This window comes from Astatotilapia calliptera, chromosome 13, assembly GCF_964374335.1.
Source record: "Astatotilapia calliptera chromosome 13, fAstCal68.1, whole genome shotgun sequence".
Classification (NCBI taxonomy): domain Eukaryota; kingdom Metazoa; phylum Chordata; class Actinopteri; order Cichliformes; family Cichlidae; genus Astatotilapia; species Astatotilapia calliptera.
In genome coordinates this window covers 10111176-10131463 of record NC_137434.1, presented here as the reverse complement: position 1 = coordinate 10131463, position 20288 = coordinate 10111176, and the positions used below count along the sequence as shown (strand labels likewise).

General features: G+C 39.4%; 1 protein-coding gene across 1 annotated transcript; it reads left to right on the top strand.

The window, feature by feature from the left end:
• The first annotated feature begins 3613 nt into the window (after positions 1 to 3613).
• On the top strand, positions 3614 to 16781 carry LOC113034717 (double-stranded RNA-specific adenosine deaminase-like). The gene is made up of 17 exons (XM_026189624.2): positions 3614 to 3705; positions 5469 to 5704; positions 6332 to 6383; positions 9285 to 9423; positions 9512 to 9654; positions 9778 to 9910; positions 9995 to 10062; positions 10150 to 10192; positions 11577 to 11740; positions 11864 to 11996; positions 12081 to 12148; positions 12236 to 12278; positions 15069 to 15232; positions 15356 to 15488; positions 15573 to 15640; positions 15744 to 15839; positions 16066 to 16781. The coding sequence occupies exons 2-16, from the start codon at positions 5473 to 5475 to the stop codon at positions 15823 to 15825; spliced, it is 1665 nt and encodes a 554-aa protein (XP_026045409.2). The 5' UTR covers positions 3614 to 3705; positions 5469 to 5472; the 3' UTR covers positions 15826 to 15839; positions 16066 to 16781.
• The last annotated feature ends 3507 nt before the right edge of the window (positions 16782 to 20288 follow it).

The window sequence follows — 20288 nt, the reverse complement described above, 5'->3', positions numbered from 1 at the left end:
ACAGATGCATCTGGAGATCAGCACACTGCATTCTTATGCAGTCCTAAAGGCTGATCTAAAGAACTCCACACAACAGTTACAGTTATATCCTCTGGTCTCCTCCCCCCTACAGTAAACACCCCCACAATGGAAATACACTAGTACAGTGGCCAAAGGTGCTGACACCTTGACCCCCATCTCCTTCTATGGTAGTGCCCGTTTACCCTTTGTCTGCTCCTCACCCTCAGTAACTCTTTCTACTGTCCTGAGGGTGGGGGTTGATTGTCCTCCTGCCCTGTACCTCAGTTCTTTGTTCCAATCCCAGGCCTTTTTTTTTCCCTATTTTGTATTCTTACACTCATTAACCGCAATATTATAATGTTGCAAGCAATCACAAACTATATTCTCTTTAACTTTGATGTACATGTTAATTTTATGAATACATTTAAAAGTTGCTTCGTCTGATTTATTTCAATCCGTGTGTTTTGAGGAGGGCATACAAATCTCGACAGGTACAACACCTGTAGGTGCTCATTTTCAGTTTCGTTTGTTATAAAATGTGAAAATCCGCGTAGGCTATGTGAAAACGAAACCTATACATACACAAGCTAGCTGACTCAAAATCAGATGGTGATTGTGTAATAAACGTATGAACATGTATTTATAAGTTACACTTTTGTTTGAATCGTGCAGCTTATCACATTTGAGTTCCATGTGTGACTGAGGGACCCACTGCTGCACATCAGCAGTGTGTGAGGAAGAGGAGGAGGAAGAGCCAGCAGCAGCTGACAGATGGAGAGAATAGACAGACTGTTCCCTGTTTGTGAAGGACTGCTAGAAAAGTTTAAAATCACTAATTGTCTGTCCTGAATCAGTCTTATTAGGTAATGTTCAAATAATTTTACCATTCCAGTGTTTTCAGTGTGGGAGAAAGTACTCAGGGCCTTCAAGTTACACACTATGAAAGGCAGCAACAAGTTTAATATTCAGAAACCTAAAGTATGTATCAGCAGCAGAATGGAGCTAAAAATAAATGTTTGTTTCAGTTCTATGAAGCTTTGAGTATTTTGGATTAGTAGCACTGCTGTGTTTGTTGCATCATATTACTGTAATTGTTTATATGCTTTATATATTCTGAGGTAAGTTGATCTATAGTGTTACATCATATTCTATAAGGATGTTATGTGTTTGTATACTTTCTGCCCAGTTTGACCCATTTAGCAGAAGTCAGCCTGTTTAAGGCTCTGATATCTATTCTTTATGACTTAAAGCAGTTATGACATGGTCTGATTTTCTCACCCAATAAAGGAATATTCAATATTTTCTCTTCATTTTATCAGACACAGTTATCACAGCTTGTACATTTTATTTTTACACATATATGTAAGCATTGAGCCAAATGTAATAATGCCAACAAATTAAACGAACAATATTTGTCTGTTATATATGATACATCTATATATACACTGTCAAAAATATTTGTCTTTGAGTGAAGATTTAAGGTGATAGGAAATATAAATAAATGCAATTTGAATCTTTACTGAAGCTCAGTATTTGACACAGAGTTCAAGTTCACTGCTGTAATAACTAATAATGATTACTATAATATTGGCCATATTATATTTACATTACCAAAGTGAGATGACCTTAGTCTCATGAACAACATTAGCTAATTGTTATTTACTAACTAATCTTATATGACTGTTCAGTACAGAAATGAAGCCCAACAATCATGTTTTTACAGTCCTGTGGTCTCAGCCTCAGATACTCAACAAATCAAAGTGATGCCATGACAAAAATGAATGAACAAAAAAACATTTTTTGTCCTTCATTTCTGTCAAACAATGCTGTATGAAACGTTACTCATGGTTAGTATGGTTGTTAGGCAACCTGAGCAGCGCAACGAAGGCTAGACCGTCCCATTTCACAAGCCTCTCACCAGAGGTGGGACCAAGTCATTGTTTTGCAAGTCTCAAGTAAGTCTTAAGTCTTTATCCTCAAGTCACAAGTCAAGTCTCAAGTAATGTCAGGCAAGTCAGAGTCGAGTCTTAAGTCACTGGTGTAAAAGTCCGAGTAAAGTCACAAGTCTGAAATTTTGAATTTCAAGTCCTTTCGAGTCTTTAAAAAAAAAAACGAAAAAATAATGTTGCAGTTATGCTAAATGTAAATATTAGACCATGTAATTTTTAAATCTGTGCTTTTCTCAACACATGACGAAATAGTGAACGTAGAAAATATACACAAATTGTGAAATTGCACCTCTTTAAAATGCAGCTCAATTAAACCTAGCTCCAAGAATAATTTTCACCGACGGTTCTGAGATAAGCTGCATGTTATTCTTGGATGCGGTTGTAGGACCGGCTTTAAAATCGCATGACAAAAATATCATACACATTTAAAAAACTGCATCACCAACGTAGCCTGGACAACATTTGCTAGTTAGATGAAGTCAGCTATCTCATCGTAGCATATTTATATGCATATTTATAATTATACGCTTCTTGGAGTGAGCGCATACACTCATGAAAGTTTAGTAACTTCCAGTCACTGCAACAAGCCCAGGTACAGTTTACCGACGGATGGGTACAGGACCTTGAAATGCACCGTGTAGAACAAAAGACCATCGTACGTATCATAAGTTTACCAGTCTCACAAATCGTCGTCATAAATACACATTCGTTAACCGTTTATTAATAGGACCTTTGAGCTCAATGGTAATTAATTAGCAGTGGAAATAATTTCTGGTACGCGTTACAGAAATGTAGCAGTGACAATAATACTGTATGCTGTAATCGTACTGGGCAATTAGTGATACAAAAAACTGTTTTATCCTGTGAATAAAAGTATATGTTTTTGTCAATGTGCCATAATAACAGAAGCGAAACACAATATTGTGTCAGGACAATTCACTATTTATGCACAATAAATAAAGGAGCATAGCGCGACAATTTCTGTTCAGCGCCAGACTTGCTTGTAACCTATATCACCAATTATGTTAAGAAAAATGACGTATTAACTACTACAGCAGACTGACCTTTGTGGAAATGCTTGGAGCAGACTAACCTGTGAGCTGGAGTGTTCTGGGACGTTATAATTGGTCTTTGAATGGCTGCAATCCAGGCCATCCGTCGCCTCTTTGTTACTTCGGAAACATGGCTCGAACAATTTCTCTTCAACGACGTAATCCGATAACAACCGATCTCTTTACCCGTCGGCTTCCCATGGCTGTCATGCGACCGGCTATTGCAGTTAATAATACAACAGCTTCTTGACATTTTTGTGTTTCTTTTTATCGCTGTGTAACTGATTTCAATTGAAAGCCTGCGTACGCTAGTACCTCTTGCCACGAGTTCCCAGAATCCTTTGCGATTTTACCCCTGAATGACGTCACATTTTCAATCTCTATATAATATGCATGTTAAATTTTATATTTGGGGTGAAATATCAAGTCTTTTCAAGTAAACCGGTTCAAGTCCAATTCAAGTCCCAAGTCATTGGTGTAAAAGTCCAAGTCAAGTCACAAGTCTTAGAACATTTTTTCAAGTCAAGTCTAAAGTCATAAAATTAATGACTCGAGTCTGACTCGAGTCCAAGTCATGTGACTCGAGTCCACACCTCTGCCTCTCACTTCCGCACTTCCTGGTACACGCCGTAACTAGTACACGAACTGCGCTTACTCCAGAGCGTGAAGTCGCTGGATTGGGACACAGCCTTTGTGAAGAAACTGTAAGTTTGCTTTTTTCCTCCTTTAACAGTTTGACTCTTTGCTTCTGTGATGTCTGGACCAGATGTTCAGCTCTTAGTTCAGGATAAACTTTGATCACTGTTGTGTTTGAAGACAAATCCATATGATTATAAATTATTGATTGATTTGAATCAAACAGTTTTATTTTATTCTCGTGTTTGATTGATTACTTCATAAACAAACGGTGCCTTTTTATTTCTTGGAACGAAAACATTGTCTCACTATTAAATCACATACATCAGTGTCCAACTGTTTTCTGTCAGGCCTTTCAAAATAAAATGACATAAACGTTAGTTGTAATGTATTTGATTGCAATCGGGTTATAAATCATTGTGTTCCTGTTTGATTTGCATCAAAGAATCAGCCAACAAACTGGAGTAATAGCCTCTGAAAATCTGAAAACAAAGACAAAGTTGCTCCACACTGATAGGCCCAGATGAGGCACATCCTCATTTTTCAGGTGTGAGTCAGACAGTCAGACAGTTGAAACCATATCAACAACAATCTTTATTTATAGAGCACATTTAAAAACCAGCGGTATACCAAAGTGCTTAACATAAGAGACAGAGAAGTAACACGAGTATTATAAGGCCTTAGCAAAGTATCAAATATACTCACAGGTCAATGCCACTAATACACAGGGGTAATATAAAATGCATATCAAATAAAAACATAATTAAAGCGAAAGCCATAAAAAAAAAAAATATATATATAAGGAAAAATAGAGTAAGTCTAAGAGTCAGGTGCGAGCATTAACAAGCAGGAAAGGCGAGATTAAACAAATAGGTTTTTAACCGAGATTTAAAAGATTGGATGGAATCGGATGCCCGGATCACAATCGGAAGGTTATTCCACAACTCTGGTGCAGCCAGGGCAAACGCCCGGTCACCTCTAGACTTCAGCCGAGATCTAGGCTGCACCGAGAGTAACTGAGTAGATGATCTTAATGCTCTGGCAGGAACATACGATTTAAGGAGTTCCTTAAGGTAGCTCGGTGCTGTGTTGTTGGTAATTTTTAAACGTAAGCAGCAGTATTTTAAATTGGATGCGGTATTTATGTCAAAACAACTTAGCTCTTATCATGTTCCTGAACCTCCTAAGCTGGCTCTCTGAGAGGGTGCTCAGGTTTTTTGAGAATACCAACACAGAGTGGAAAAATCCTCTCACTCCCTCTTCTCCCAGCTGGCTGGGTCACTTAAATACTCAGCACCAATCCATCTGTCAATCTCCTGCATCCTCCCCTCACTCGTAAACAAGACTTGAAATACTTAAATTCCTCCACTTGGGTAGTAACTCATTGGGTATTCCACCATTTTGGGTGCTGAATCTCATTTCCATAACAAATGAGAGGTGAAGGCCACCACCTGATGAAGCCAAAGGAACCACACTAACTGTGAAAAGCAGAGATGACATTCTGAGACCACCCAAGCGGAAACCTTCTGCCACTTGGCTACACCTAGAAATTCTGTCTATAAAAATTAAGAAGAGAATCAGTGACATAGGGCAACACTGATGGAGTCAATCACCCACTGGGAAATAGTCTGACTTTTTGCCAGCAATGCGGCAAAAAGGCCACAAAACACACGTAGACTGGTTGGTGAAACTCACATGCACCTAAGTATCCTTGAGAGAATAAAGAGCTGGTCCAGTGACTGGGACGAAAACTCCGTCTTTCCTCCTGTATCCACAGTCAACTGATACTCTCTTGTTCTTTCAGATGAAAATGCCCTCTCGTTTTTTACAGATAAATGATGGCGACGTCTGTTGCATCACAACTCCTGGAAATGCTGGATGATCTGGGAGAGGAAGAGCTGAAACGTTTCCACTTTTACCTGCAGAATGAATCTATAGGTCGTTTCCCAACCATCAGAAAGAGTCGTTTGGAGAATGCAGACAGGATGAAAACGGTAGATGTGATGATACAGAGTTATTCAGATGATGCACTGAAGGTGGCAAGGTCGATGATTACGATGATAAATGGTAAGTGAAAAAAAGACATGAAAACAACAAAATAAACACAGGTTTATTTTATTAAGCATGTTGAGAGTCAGGTTGTGTCAGTTTATGTTTTTAAATTTCTCATGTTTCTCCTGAATTACATTAGAGGAAATGTCCTAAAGGTTTTTTTGTTTGTTTTTTGTTTAAGCCATGGAGGTTATTTCTAGTTTTATTTATTTTTCACCAATCCCAGTTACTCCCTTAATAAATAGCATGCCATTAATTTGTTAATTTTCCAGCCAAACTTTTAATACATTAAATAATAACATTTCTAAAAAGATTATCCTGTTATCCCTGTTTTACCTTCACCTCTCCAAAAACTGCATCAAGAAATTCACACTTTTGATTTCTGATATTTAAGAAATTCATCTTGCTTTTAATTTCATTTTCATAAACTGACTTTCTTAGAAAACATGCTATACCCAATGTTATGTTTTTACTTTGTCTAGTTTTTATTATTGAGCTTAAATAAAGTTATAAAACAGTTAGTTACTACTGCAGTTCTCTGTGCTGTACATAGTTAGCAATTCAATTGAAATACCTTTTTTAGGTGTTGCCCACTGACTCAATATTTTTCTTTCTATTTTCTTTTTAAATTTAAAAATTAAGGAAGGGTGCTGAATAGTGGTCTCGCTCAGGGCAACAAAGTAACCCAGAAACTGTAAGTAAAGTTCAAAAATCCATTTTCTCTGTCACTCAATAAATTTCTCAGATGCAGACGTGGACAAAATTGTTGGTACCCTTCAGTCAAAGAAAGAAAAAAACCTCATAATGGTCATAGAAATACCTTTAATCTGACAAAAGTAATAATAAATAAAAATTCTATAAATCTTAACCAATGAAAGTCAGACATTGCTTTTCAACCATGCTTCAACTGAATTATTTTAAAAAATAAATGCATGAAACAGGAGGGCATACAAATCTCGACAGGTACAACACCTGTAGGTGCTCACTTTCAGTTTCATTTGTTATAAAATATGAAAATCCGCGTAGGCTACGTGAAAACGAAACCTATACATACTCAAGGTAGCTCACTCAAAAGCAGTCACAGAGACAGGGAGGAAGAAGAAGACAAAATTTAATCTTGGGTGGTGAAGCGTTTTTGAGCCTTAACATGTGGAAAAAAAAAAAAAAAGACTCAGCAGGGATGAACCTTTTCTGAGCAGACACGATATTTGTGCACCGCCAATTTAAGTTTGCCGATGCAAAGATTTTTCACTAGAAGTGACCAGAAAGGACAGTATGAGTAAATCAAATGAGTAAATCAGAGGGACAGGGCAAGGTTGAGATGGTTTGAACATGTACAGAGGAGGAGGATAGTGGATGTACAGTGGCTTGCAAAAGTATTCGCCCCCCTTGAACTTTTCCACATTTTGTCATATTACAGCCACAAACACGAATCAATTTTATTGGAATTCCACGTGAAAGGCCAACACAAAGTGGTGCACACGTGAGAAGTGGAACGAAAATCATACATGATTCCAAACATTTTTTACAAATAAATAACTGCAAATTGGAGTGTGCGTAATTATTCAGCCCCCTTTGGTCTGAGTGCAGTCAGTTGCTCATAGACATTGCCTGATGAGTGCTAATGACTAAATAGAGTGCACCTGTGTGTAATCTAATGTCAGTACAAATACAGCTGCTCTGTGACGGCCTCAGAGGTTGTCTAATAGAATAATAGGAGCAACAACACCATGAAGTCCAAAGAACACACCAGACAGGTCAGGGATAAAGTTATTGAGAAATTTAAAGCAAGCTTAGGCTACAAAAAGATTTACCAAGCCTTGAACGTCCCATGGAGTACTGTTCAGGTGATCATTCAGAAATGGAAGGAGTATGGCACAACTGTAAACCTACCAAGACAAGGCCGTCCACCTAAACTCACAGGCCGAACAAGGAGAGCGCTGATCAGAAATGCAGCCAAGAGGCCCATGGTGACTCTGGACAAGCTGCAAAGATCTACAGCTCAGGTGGGAAAGCCATTGTTAACAGAAAACCATAAGAAGTTCCGTTTGCAGTTTGCCACAAGCCATGTGGGGGACACAGCAAACATGTGGAAGAAGGTGCTCTGGTCAGATGAGACCAAAATGGAACCTTTTGCGCAAAATGCAAAACGCTATGTGTGGCGGAAAACTAACACTGCACATCGCTCTGAACACACCATCCCCACTGTCAAATATGGTGGTGGCAGCATCATGCTCTGGGGGTGCTTCTCTTCAGCAGGAACAGGGAAGCTGGTCAGAGTTGATGGGAAGATGGATGGAGCCAAATACAGGGCAATCTTGGAAGAAAACCTCTTGGAGTCTGAAAAAGACTTGAGACTGGGGTGGAGGTTCACCTTCCAGCAGGACAACGACCCTAAACATAAAGCCAGGGCAACAATGGAATGGTTTAAAACAAAACATGTCCATGTGTTAGAATGGCCCAGTCAAAGTCCAGATCTAAATCCAATTGAGAATCCCTGGCAAGATCTGAAAACTGCTGTTCACAAACACTGTCCATCTAATCTGACTGAGCTGGAGCTGTTTTGCAAAGAAGAATGGGCAAGGATTTCAGTCTCTGGATGTGCAAAGCTCGTAGAGACAGACCCTAAAGGACTGGCAGCTGTGACTGCAGCAAAAGGTGGTTCTACAAAGTATTGACTCAGGGGGCTGAATAATTACGCACACCCCACTTTTCAGTCATTTGAAAATTTGAAAGTTATTTGTAAAAAATGTTTGGAATTATGATAAATTCGTTCCACTTCTACACCACTTTGTATTGATCTTTCACATGGAATTCCAATAAAACTGATTCATGTTTGTGGCTGTAATGTGACAAAAAGTTGGAAAGTTCAAGGGGGCCGAATACTTTTGCAAGCCACTGTACTGTACAACAGATGTTAAAGATCGAATTGACAGGCAGGAGGAAAACAGGAAGACCATAGAGAAGATTCATGGATGTAATGAGGGGCGACATACAGAGGGTTGGTGTGATAGAAGAAGATGTTTCTGACAGGGGAAGATGGAGGCAGCCGATCTACTGTAGTGAGGGCAGCCAAAAGAAAAAAAACATTTGTGCAATCGAGATTCAGTTTTTCACACAACTAGATATATTGCTTCCCAAAGGCTGAAACTTGCAGAAGAACACCTCTGGGACATTATGTTTCAGTGGATCTGTTACCACCAGGTTGCGCCTCAAACTGTCCAGGAGCTCAGAGATCTGGTGACCTAGTCCACATGTGAGAGGAGAGCCCAGAGGACACCAGCCGTTGTATCATTAGGAGCATGATGTTGTTCGTGCATAAGAGCATACAAACTACTGAGTTCCATTTTGAGTCGCTGCAGTGAAACTTCAGTAAGTTCACTGGCGTGCTGCATTATTTTTTCACTTAAATTTTCTGCATATCTATGAATTCAGCTCATCAAATGATGTGGCATCCTCTCGTTCTTAACACCTTGCCCAGCCCACATCAGTATAAATATGCAGCATGTTTTTTTCCTTTGAGACCTGGTGTATTTTCAAATTGTTCCTATACTTTATTTGAGCAGTATATAACAAAGCTCTCATGTCTTTACAGATTCAACCCGAGTCCAGTCACAGATGGTAAAGCCTACCCCAGTGGTGAGGGGAAGACCAAGAAGGAAGCAAAGCAAAATGCAGCAAAAAATGCTCTGGAAAGCGTGTCTAAGCTTGGTCATCGGGATTCAGTGGAATCTGTAAGATAATGTTCATTTTTGCTCGAGAGAAATGAAAACCCAACCTGGGGCAATTGTCTCTCTGATGCATTTCTTGTTTTCTTGACAGAGAAACAATGCAGCTTCAGTTCAGATGGTTCTTAGCTTTACAGAGACAGATTTCAAAGGCCTTGTTAACCACTATTGTCAGAAAACCAAACGTTCCCATTCATATGTTGAAGTGAAGAAAGATGGCCCGTCTCACGTTCCTCAGTGAGTATACGCCAAACTCTGTCCTTTCAGTTGAATCTTCAGACACCAACACCGGACTGATGTTCAACAATATTAAACTGTCAATGTAATGATCTAAAACATTCCCATTTTTTCACAACACAGTTTTTTCTACAAATTAATAATTGACGACAAGGAATATCCTGTGGGTGAAGGGAATAGCATCAAGGAAGCCCAACAGAAAGCAGCAGAGTTAGCCTGCTCTGCTCTTCAGGAACAGCCAGACTGGGACATCAAGGTATTTTCATATATTTCATCTTAATTAAATGCTTCCCTTTGGAGGAAATATGCATAAAATAAAGGATTTTGCTGTGTGTTTTAGGTGTCCATCAGGCCAACAGCATCGGAAGATGGTGCTCCACCTGAATCATTAGCCTCATCAGTTACACAGTAAGGCACTTACTGACACCAGCACTATATTATAACTATATAAAATGAGCATAGCATGCTAACAATGCCCCTCTTCTTCTCCCTAAGGGAGTCCATTGAGTCCTCATTGCAGGGCCTGACTATAGACCAGGTTTGTCATTTCTCATAATATTTAGTAAAAACTATGATACTGAAAGATTAAACGACATTTATAAAAGCCTACTAAATTTAAAAAAAAAAAAAAAAGCAATGCGACACTAGTGAGTATCATTAATCTTCTCTCATAAGTGGAAAGATGCGAAGTTGGTGTTATATTCAGAGTCAGGACTTTTCCACATTTAAAATCTATAAAATATCTTCACTTTATTCCCTAACAATGCTGTTGAAAATGAGAGCAATGAAAACAATACAAGGAACACATCAACCGAGTCAAGGTATGAAAAGCCTTTGGTGCAAGGCTTTAATATAAATGATGCACAATCATGTGCAAGACACTGCTTTTCACCTTCATGCCTAAACAACTTTGTATTTGCCTGCAGATTTTTATCAGACTTCAACTCTATAGAGCATCTCTTGCTGCAATACTAGGCCGGATTGTTAACTTTACTCCTGTTGTAGGTCTCATCATTGTTGCTGATGTGACCTACCACAGTTGTGTCATCTGCAAATTTGATGAATAGGTTGGATCTATGTGATGGTGTGCAGTCGTGCGTCAGCAGAGTGAAGAGAAGGGGGCTCACCACACATCCTTAAGGAACCCCAGTGTTCAGTGTTTTAGTGCTGGAAGTGTTGCTGCCGACCCGTACTGTCTACTGTCTTCCTGTCAGGAAACCCAGCAGCCAGTTACACAGCGAGGTGGTGATGCCCAGCAGATCCAGTTTGTGAATGAGTTTATGGGGAATGGTCGTGTTGAATGCTGAACTGAAGTCTATGAACAGCATTGTAATGTATGAGTCTTTAGTGTCCAGATGTGTGAGGGCTGAGTGAAGGGCAGATGAAATTGCATCATCGGTCGAGCGGTTTGACCGGTATGCGAACTGGTATGGATCCAGGTTGGGGGAAAGAGAGGTCTTGATTTGATGCATGAGTAACCTTTCAAAGCACTTCATAATGATGGAGGTGAGTGCGACAGGATGGTAGTCGTTAAAGACAACTTCTTTGGTACAGGAATGATGGTGGAGGCTTTGAGGCAACCACAACCTGGCTCAGTGATGTATTAAAGACATCTGTGAGATCCACAGCGCAGTCTCTCAGTGCTTGTCCAGGGATGTTACCAGGACCAGGGGCTTTGTGGGTATTGATCCCGAGAAGGGATCTCCTCATACTGTCTGGGGATAGTGTCACCACCCAGTTGTTGGAGGGGGGAGTCTTCTGTGCAGGGGCGGAGAGAGAGTCTTCTGCGCAGGGGTGTAGCTCTGTGCCTCAAAGTGAGCGAAGAATTGGTTTAGTTTTGCCTAACTAGAACATGTTTGAGAGAAATGAAAAACCAACCTGGGGCAATTGTCTCTCTGATGTATTTCTTGGTATCTTGACAGAGAAACAATGCAGCAGAAGCTTCAGTTCAGACGGTTCCTAGCTCTGAGGACACCAGCTTTACAGAGACAGATTTCAAAAGTCTTGTCAACCGCTATTGTCAGAAAACCAAACGTTCCCATTCATATGTTGAAGTGAAGAAAGATGGCCCGTCTCACGTTCCTCAGTGAGTATACGTCAAACTCTGTCCTTTCAGTTGAATCTTCAGACACCAACACCGGACTGATGTTCAACAATATTAAACTGTCAATGTAATGATCTAAAACATTCCCATTTTTTCACAACACAGTTTTTTCTACAAATTAAAAATTGACGACAAGGAATATCCTGTGGGTGAAGGGAATAGCATCAAGGAAGCCCAACAGAAAGCAGCAGAGTTAGCCTGCTCTGCTCTTCAGGAACAGCCAGACTGGGACATCAAGGTATTTTCATATATTTCATCTTAATTAAATGCTTCCCTTTGGAGGAAATATGCATAAAATAAAGGATTTTGCTGTGTGTTTTAGGTGTCCATCAGGCCAACAGCATCGGAAGATGGTGCTCCACCTGAATCATTAGCCTCATCAGTTACACAGTAAGGCACTTACTGACACCAGCACTATATTATAACTATATAAAATGAGCATAGCATGCTAACAATGCCCCTCTTCTTCTCCCTAAGGGAGTCCATTGAGTCCTCATTGCAGGGCCTGACTATAGACCAGGTTTGTCATTTCTCATAATATTTAGTAAAAACTATGATACTGAAAGATTAAACGACATTTATAAAAGCCTACTAAATTTAAAAAAAAAAAAAAGCAATGCGACACTAGTGAGTATCAATAATCTTCTCTCATAAGTGGAAAGATGCGAAGTTGGTGTTATATTCAGAGTCAGGACTTTTCCACATTTAAAATCTATAAAATATCTTCACTTTATTCCCTAACAATGCTGTTGAAAATGAGAGCAATGAAAACAATACAAGGAACACATCAACCGAGTCAAGGTATGAAAAGCCTTTGGTGCAAGGCTTTAATATAAATGATGTACAATCATGTGCAAGACACTGCTTTTCACCTTCATGCCTAAACAACTTTGTATTTGCCTGCAGATTTTTATCAGACTTCAACTCTATAGAGCATCTCTTGCTGCAATACTAGGCCGGATTGTTAACTTTACTCCTGTTGTAGGTCTCATCATTGTTGCTGATGTGACCTACCACAGTTGTGTCATCTGCAAATTTGATGAATAGGTTGGATCTATGTGATGGTGTGCAGTCGTGCGTCAGCAGAGTGAAGAGAAGGGGGCTCACCACACATCCTTAAGGAACCCCAGTGTTCAGTGTTTTAGTGCTGGAAGTGTTGCTGCCGACCCGTACTGTCTGCTGTCTTCCTGTCAGGAAACCCAGCAGCCAGTTACACAGCGAGGTGGTGATGCCCAGCAGATCCAGTTTGTGAATGAGTTTATGGGGAATGGTCGTGTTGAATGCTGAACTGAAGTCTATGAACAGCATTGTAATGTATGAGTCTTTAGTGTCCAGATGTGTGAGGGCTGAGTGAAGGGCAGATGAAATTGCATCATCGGTCGAGCGGTTTGACCGGTATGCGAACTGGTATGGATCCAGGTTGGGGGGAAGAGAGGTCTTGATTTGATGCATGAGTAACCTTTCAAAGCACTTCATAATGATGGAGGTGAGTGCGACAGGATGGTAGTCGTTAAAGACAACTTCTTTGGTACAGGAATGATGGTGGAGGCTTTGAGGTAGAGCTGGGCGATAGAACGATAACGATATGTATCGCGATATAACTTTTACTCGATAGAGAAATTAAGCTATCGCGATAGACCTCGCCGCTCTTGTCCTCTTAAAAAAAAAAAAAAAGGTCAGCCAATCCAAATAAAGTAGCGCAGAGCCGAACCAATCACAGCCGCAGTGTCACGTCGCGTCACTTGTTACGTACAGCACAAGTGCCAAGCCGCACGTGTGTTTGTTTGGGAAGCAGAAAGCGGGTAATGGAGCCAGCGCATAATGGAGGAAATGAGTGTGCCGACTAGAGAAATCAACCGAGCGTGACCGAAGAGAAAACAGATGATGGTTCCAATGCCGGAGAGATTGTCGAACGGAAGAGCCATAGAAGTTCCGTAGTTTGAAGGTATTTCGGCTATTTCAAGTCTGACAAAAAACAGAGTAGCGTGCACTGTAAATTGTGCCGAAAGCAAGTCTGGAAATACAATAAACTGGTGCATGCGTCACACTGTGCGCCACGTTATTGTTTCGGTGAAATGAATTTCTACAATACTGTTACTGTTAATTCTACTCTCTGCAGTGTTTAAATGCTTACACATACACACAGTTACTGTCTGTCCACACATACGACTCGGTTCTGCTTCTATGCCGCAGCTTTGTTTACTTTTTCCCACCGAGGCTTCTAGACTTCTGATTGGCCAACATTTCTGCACGGTTAGGAATCTAGCGCCACCTGCTGCTTTGGCATGTTCATAGCAGCGTTTTCCTTCATTTCTCCCTTTATGTGCGGACAGGATTATTTTTTAAAACGAAAACGGAAAATCTCCGTTTTCAAAAATACCCGTGTACGTGTGGACGTAGCCTCAGTGTCTGACTGGAAGCGCTAATTCATCATTCGGCTTTTGTCAGACTAAAGTAACTGTTACAACTGTTTGAAAAGCTAAGCTATACAACAAGGAGAGATTGAGAATTTCCTTTTAGTTCTCAGTTTATTTGATATTGACAAAAGTTAGTCAGTTTTGTCTGTTCTTCTGTAAAACAAACTAAGATTTATTTTTAGAATTAATACTTTGTTTCTAAGTGGAATTGACAATTTAGTCTGTTTCATTTGTTCTATTTTGAAACTTAAACGCTTTAGCGGCTGCCTTTTGTGTAGTTTGCAATATTTGCCTTTATTTATCTGAAAAAGTCTCATGTTCCTTAAGTACATCTACCCTGTTGAACTTATTATGGGAAATAAATATTTAAAAACAAGCTGCTGATTATTTCACATTTTACTTGTGAGCAACGGCACATTTAAATCTTACAAATATAGTTATTTGGCTTATATCGTGATAGATATCGTTATCGCCTGAAATGAAAAAAACATATCGTGATATGAAAAAATCTCATATCGCCCAGCTCTACTTTGAGGCAACCACAACCTGGCTCAGTGATGTACTAAAGATGTCTGTGAAGACATCTGTGAGATCCACAGCGCAGTCTCTCAGTGCTTGTCCAGAGATGTTACCAGGACCAGGGGCTTTGTGGGTATTGATCCCGAGAAGGGATCTCCTCATACTGTCTGGGGATAGTGTCACCACCCAGTTGTTGGAGGGGGGAGTCTTCTGTGCAGGGGCGGAGAGAGAGTCTTCTGCGCAGGGGTGTAGCTCTGTGCCTCAAAGTGAGCGAAGAATTGGTTTAGTTTTGCCTAACTAGAACATGTTTGAGAGAAATGAAAAACCAACCTGGGGCAATTGTCTCTCTGATGTATTTCTTGGTATCTTGACAGAGAAACAATGCAGCAGAAGCTTCAGATCAGACGGTTCCTAGCTCTGAGGACACCAGCTTTACAGAGACAGATTTCAAAAGTCTTGTCAACCGCTATTGTCAGAAAACCAAACGTTCCCATTCATATGTTGAAGTGAAGAAAGATGGCCCGTCTCACGTTCCTCAGTGAGTATACGCCAAACTCTGTCCTTTCAGTTGAATCTTCAGACACCAACACCGGACTGATGTTCAACAATATTAAACTGTCAATGTAATGATCTAAAACATTCCCATTTTTTCACAACACAGTTTTTTCTACAAATTAAAAATTGACGACAAGGAATATCCTGTGGGTGAAGGGAATAGCATCAAGGAAGCCCAACAGAAAGCAGCAGAGTTAGCCTGCTCTGCTCTTCAGGAACAGCCAGACTGGGACATCAAGGTATTTTCATATATTTCATCTTAATTAAATGCTTCCCTTTGGGTGAAATATGCATAAAATAAAGGATTTTGCTGTGTGTTTTAGGTGTCCATCAGGCCAACAGCATCGGAAGATGGTGCTCCACCTGAATCCTTAGCCTCATCAGTTACACAGTAAGGCACTTACTGACACCAGCACTATATTATAACTATATAAAAATCCTTGCAGCACTGTGTACAGTGCAGGCTATGAAGTAATTGTATCATCTTTTTCTAGGAACAACAGTGAATCATCTTCACAAAACACCAGATTTGGCCTGACGTCAAAAGGCAGAGGTTCCTCGAAGAGTTTTCAGTGACTTTTACCAAAGAGGTAAATTACCATATTCATAACGTACTTAAATTTCGACAGGATGGTCATCAGCAGAGTAGTGCTAAAACTTAGATTAATTGGTTTACTCAGTTATAAAAGATCTTGTTTGATTGCTGAGTTGTCTGGACACAACATATGCATTTTTTAAAATATATTTATTATTTATCAGAGGTTTCACTGCACAAGACATTACACATACACTGTGTTTTTTCTTGTTTTTAAACAGAAGCAAATTATTAACTCATTGCTGTCTGAGAAACCAGAAGACCGACCTGATGCAAGTGCTGTAAAGGAAAAGCTTGAAGAGTGGACTCAGATATTCAGCACACAAAAAGCATCTCGCCAGGAAAATCAAACTGTCTGATAGTCACAAGAGAAAAGTTTCAAAAGTCACAGAAGCCTTTACAAATCTGTCTTGTTGCATCTGCTTAATGAAATGATTTGATGTACCGTGTAATATTATGTTGGGTAACTGTTAACGTGCAAAGTTAATATATGGAAGAGGTCACATCATGAATCCCGGCTATTTCAGGGAAGTTTGTATTGGATTTGGAAATGAAATGTGAAATCATGATTTTAAAATCTAACTATTCAAATCAGTTTCCCGGTGTAGGTCGTCACTTTGTAACTGTTGTTAACCTGCTGCTGTCCTGAGGAGGAGGAACTGTGATGCTACGTGTACTTCTGATGGATTCATGTTGAATGTCAGAGATAAAAAAGCACACTCCATGTGGCTCAATTTTAGAAACTTTCCTAAATGTTTTCAATCATTTTTAACCCATGAAATACAGTTTAAAATATTTTTCTTCCATTTTTTTCTTTTGTTTATTTTAATCTGATTGATTGCAATATCAGTCAGCTACGTGTGACTTGGAACAGCAGGAGAAAGGTCATTAATACTGTACTAGAGGGTTGAAATAATAAAAAGGGTGTATAAGAAACTGAACTAGTAAATGTCTCTCATTTAGCTCTGATTTTTCTTGCAGAAGCACTTGGTATATAATAATTAGTGTTGGGCAAGTTACTTTGAAAAAGCACTTAATTATAGTTTCTAGTTCTTTTAAAAAGTAACCGAGTTAGTAACTGAGTTACAATATTCTAAAAGTAATTAATTACTTGAAAAGTAACTATTGCGTTACTTTAAAAAACGTTTAACCCTCTGGGGCCCAGGGTATAATTGGCCATTTTTAACTACTTTTGATTTTCCCTCCACATTTTACCTTTAAAAACTATTTACTTTGCCTTGTTTGGTATCATCCTTTCAGCACAACCTAACATGTCTGAATTTACGGTTATGTTTTCATTTTGACATACTGTATTAACTCAATTGATCTAAAATCAGACAAAAACATAAAATCAGAGTAGAAAAAGTTATATTTTTTACTGTAACAACCACAAACATGTTTAATGAATCATATTTCATAACTTTAAATGCAAATATAAATTGTCAATTTTAAAATCCTATGCACAAGTTTTGCAAACAACAAAGTTATTTGCATCCATTTAACTTTTACCTTGACTTTTTAAATAATCATTTCAAACTATTTACAGAACAATCCGCTGTTCTGCATTCAGTAAGATGCCACACAAATTATTTGTGCCACTCCAAAAAAGTACTTTCTGTCCACTATAAAGGAGAAAATCACAGCCTGATACCTGCAGGTCTGACAACAGCAGGTGTATCACTCCTGTTTCTACCAGGAGACAGCAGTGATAATAATTACCAAAGATTTTCGTTTTTGGTATTTAAATAATGAGCAGAGTGACAGCAAGAATAAACTCAGTCATGCATTTTTGATAACTGGCAATGAGTCACATAACTGCAGAGGAATTTTGACCCATTCTTCAATGCAGTGTTATTTTAATTCAGACACATTGGAGGGTTTTCGACTATGAACGGCCTGTTTAAGATTGTACCACAGCATCTCAGTCGGATTTAAGTCTGGACTTTGACTGGACCACTCCAAAACTTACCTTTTGTTATTTTATGACCATTCAGAGGTGGACTTGCTGGTGTGCTTTGGATGACTGTCCCATTGCACAATCCAAATGTGCTTGAGCTTTGGGGCACGAAATGATGGCCAGACATTGTCCTTTAGGATTTACTGATTGTGATGGCCAATCCATGGTCACACTCTAAAAGTCGGTAACTCTTATGTATTCTTTATTTTTTCATTTAAAATAACACACTTAAGTTTGCACTAAGATTATTGATTGGTTTAAATACCTTGGTTCTATTTGTAAGCGCGCACATTTATTTTACTTATGTATTCATAACATTCCATTACTTTTGTTTTATTTGTGACTGATCTATTTCTTTTACCTGTTTCTTACCTGCCATCATTCCTGGGAGCTGCCAGAAAAAAAGATTGTGGCCAGGGTTTAAAGCAGTTATATACAAAGAGGGGATGGTTGGACCACACCACCACTTCCTGCTGAAGGGGGAAGAATGTGTATTTTCTTTCATTTAAAAAAAAAAAGCTTTTGTATTTAACTAAATATTTGAGTTTAGGTTTAGTGGTTTTGATTTTCTTCTTTGGTGTTTAGTTTATTAACAGACTGGACTGTGCTCCATTGTTTTTGTTGTTTTCGATTGGTTTTTGTTTAGTTGTGTGTTGTGTCCAGTGTTGGGTAAGTTACTTTAAAATAGTAACTTAGTTACATTACTAGTTACTTCTCTCAAAAGTAACTCAGTTACTTCAAGTTACTCGTTACTTTCAAAGTAACTAGTTACTAGGGAAAGTAACTTTGGTTTTACTCAGAATTCTCTTGTTAATGTGTTGCTTCCATAACTTTGCCAGTCTTCTAGCTTGCTTACTTGCCACAAGTGCACTGTGCCACCTACCAATAGAAAGGAAAAGATAATGTGCATATTTCCACGAGAGAAATCCCACGCCTGGACCATCATTGACTGCTGCCATGATTCTAGCCTACGTCACAGCGTCATGTGCGCCTTTTACATCCAACACAGAAACTGCAGTCGTGGTGCTTTCGATTGTACTCAGAACTCGGAAATTCTGCCTTCTGAATAGGAAGATGTTGGTAACACCAGACTGCAGATGAGCTGCATACAGAGCTGCACTGGGACAGAAAATTGGCCCGGACATTTTGACTAGAGACCGGCCCACCATTATAGGAAAAATCATAAAGCCTTTGAATGAAAATAAACGCTGTTGTGACAGTGATGTACACTGTTTTGATGGTATATATGCATCAATCTATCAATCGTTTTGTTGTAAGATTCAGATAATTATTTTTTAAAAGCTAGATATTTTAAATGAGAATAACATAGAAATGTATTTCTTTGTGCCCACCTCTCCCTGTTAATACCCTACCTGGCCCCCCTGGCAAAACTTTGCTAGATCCGCCCCTGCACAGTTACCAGCTGTCAGCTACCTAAAAAAGGATCCTGGTGTTATTTGTCTCTCAGAAACAGTTCATAACTTCCCTTCAACTCATTCATGTCACCTAAAGGGTAAACCTGTTTCTCCATCACCTGTTCAGCTCTGATGATTCAGTAAGGACATCTCCTGGTTTCATCTTCATGTTTCCCTCTCACCAGATAAACAAACCGATATCATGACCAGCAGCTTTTTTGCAGCTGTGGCTCCAGCAAACATCAGCTGATACTAGAAATTAATATTAAATTCTAACAACAGCTGATCAAGCTTAAACGTGCTGCTGTTGTTTAGCGCGACATCTGCTGGTTTCCTCTTTCGGCGCAAAGTGAGCGATAAACAAACAAGAGAGCCAATCAGCTGATCATTGATCAGTTTTCATGATTGAAATAGAAACAGGAGAGGGAGGGGGGAGAATGAGAGGAGAAGAGGCAGCTGTGCAGCAAAGACACAGAATAACTCCAGCTTTGTGCCTTTTTCATTGTAGCTGAATTACGGGACAAACTGTTCCTTTTCACCTCAATAAGAAACGCGTAATATTTTCTCTGAATACCAGACGGGACGGTTGGCAACTCTAACAACTTATGAACAAAATAAAGTTCAACAACATTAACTTCATAGCACCCACCCAGCTGTATAGAAACTCCGTCATGCTAGCTAGCACGCAGTACGGAAAAAGTCAGAATAACGAAAATACACTCCCTAGCAGATCATTACATGGAGAAACCTTTGGAATGCAAGCATGCTGATCCACACAGGTATGCACACAGGTGTACACATGGGTATTCACAGACGCGGACTACAGCTTTCTTAGCTGCTGCCTCAAAGCACACTGTGTGCTGTCTACCTTGCGTGCTGCACAATATCGTTTATTATTTAGTAACTATTGATATCTACTGCTAGCTAGTTTATTGTGATGGTGGGTTTTTTTTCTTATTATGTTGCTCTTTGTTGTTTGCTGTCTCCTCTGTTTTTTTTTCTCCATACAGGTGACCCAGGAGTTTTGTTTTTTTTGTTTGTTTGTTTTTTTCTCTCTTCCCCCCCTTCTCAC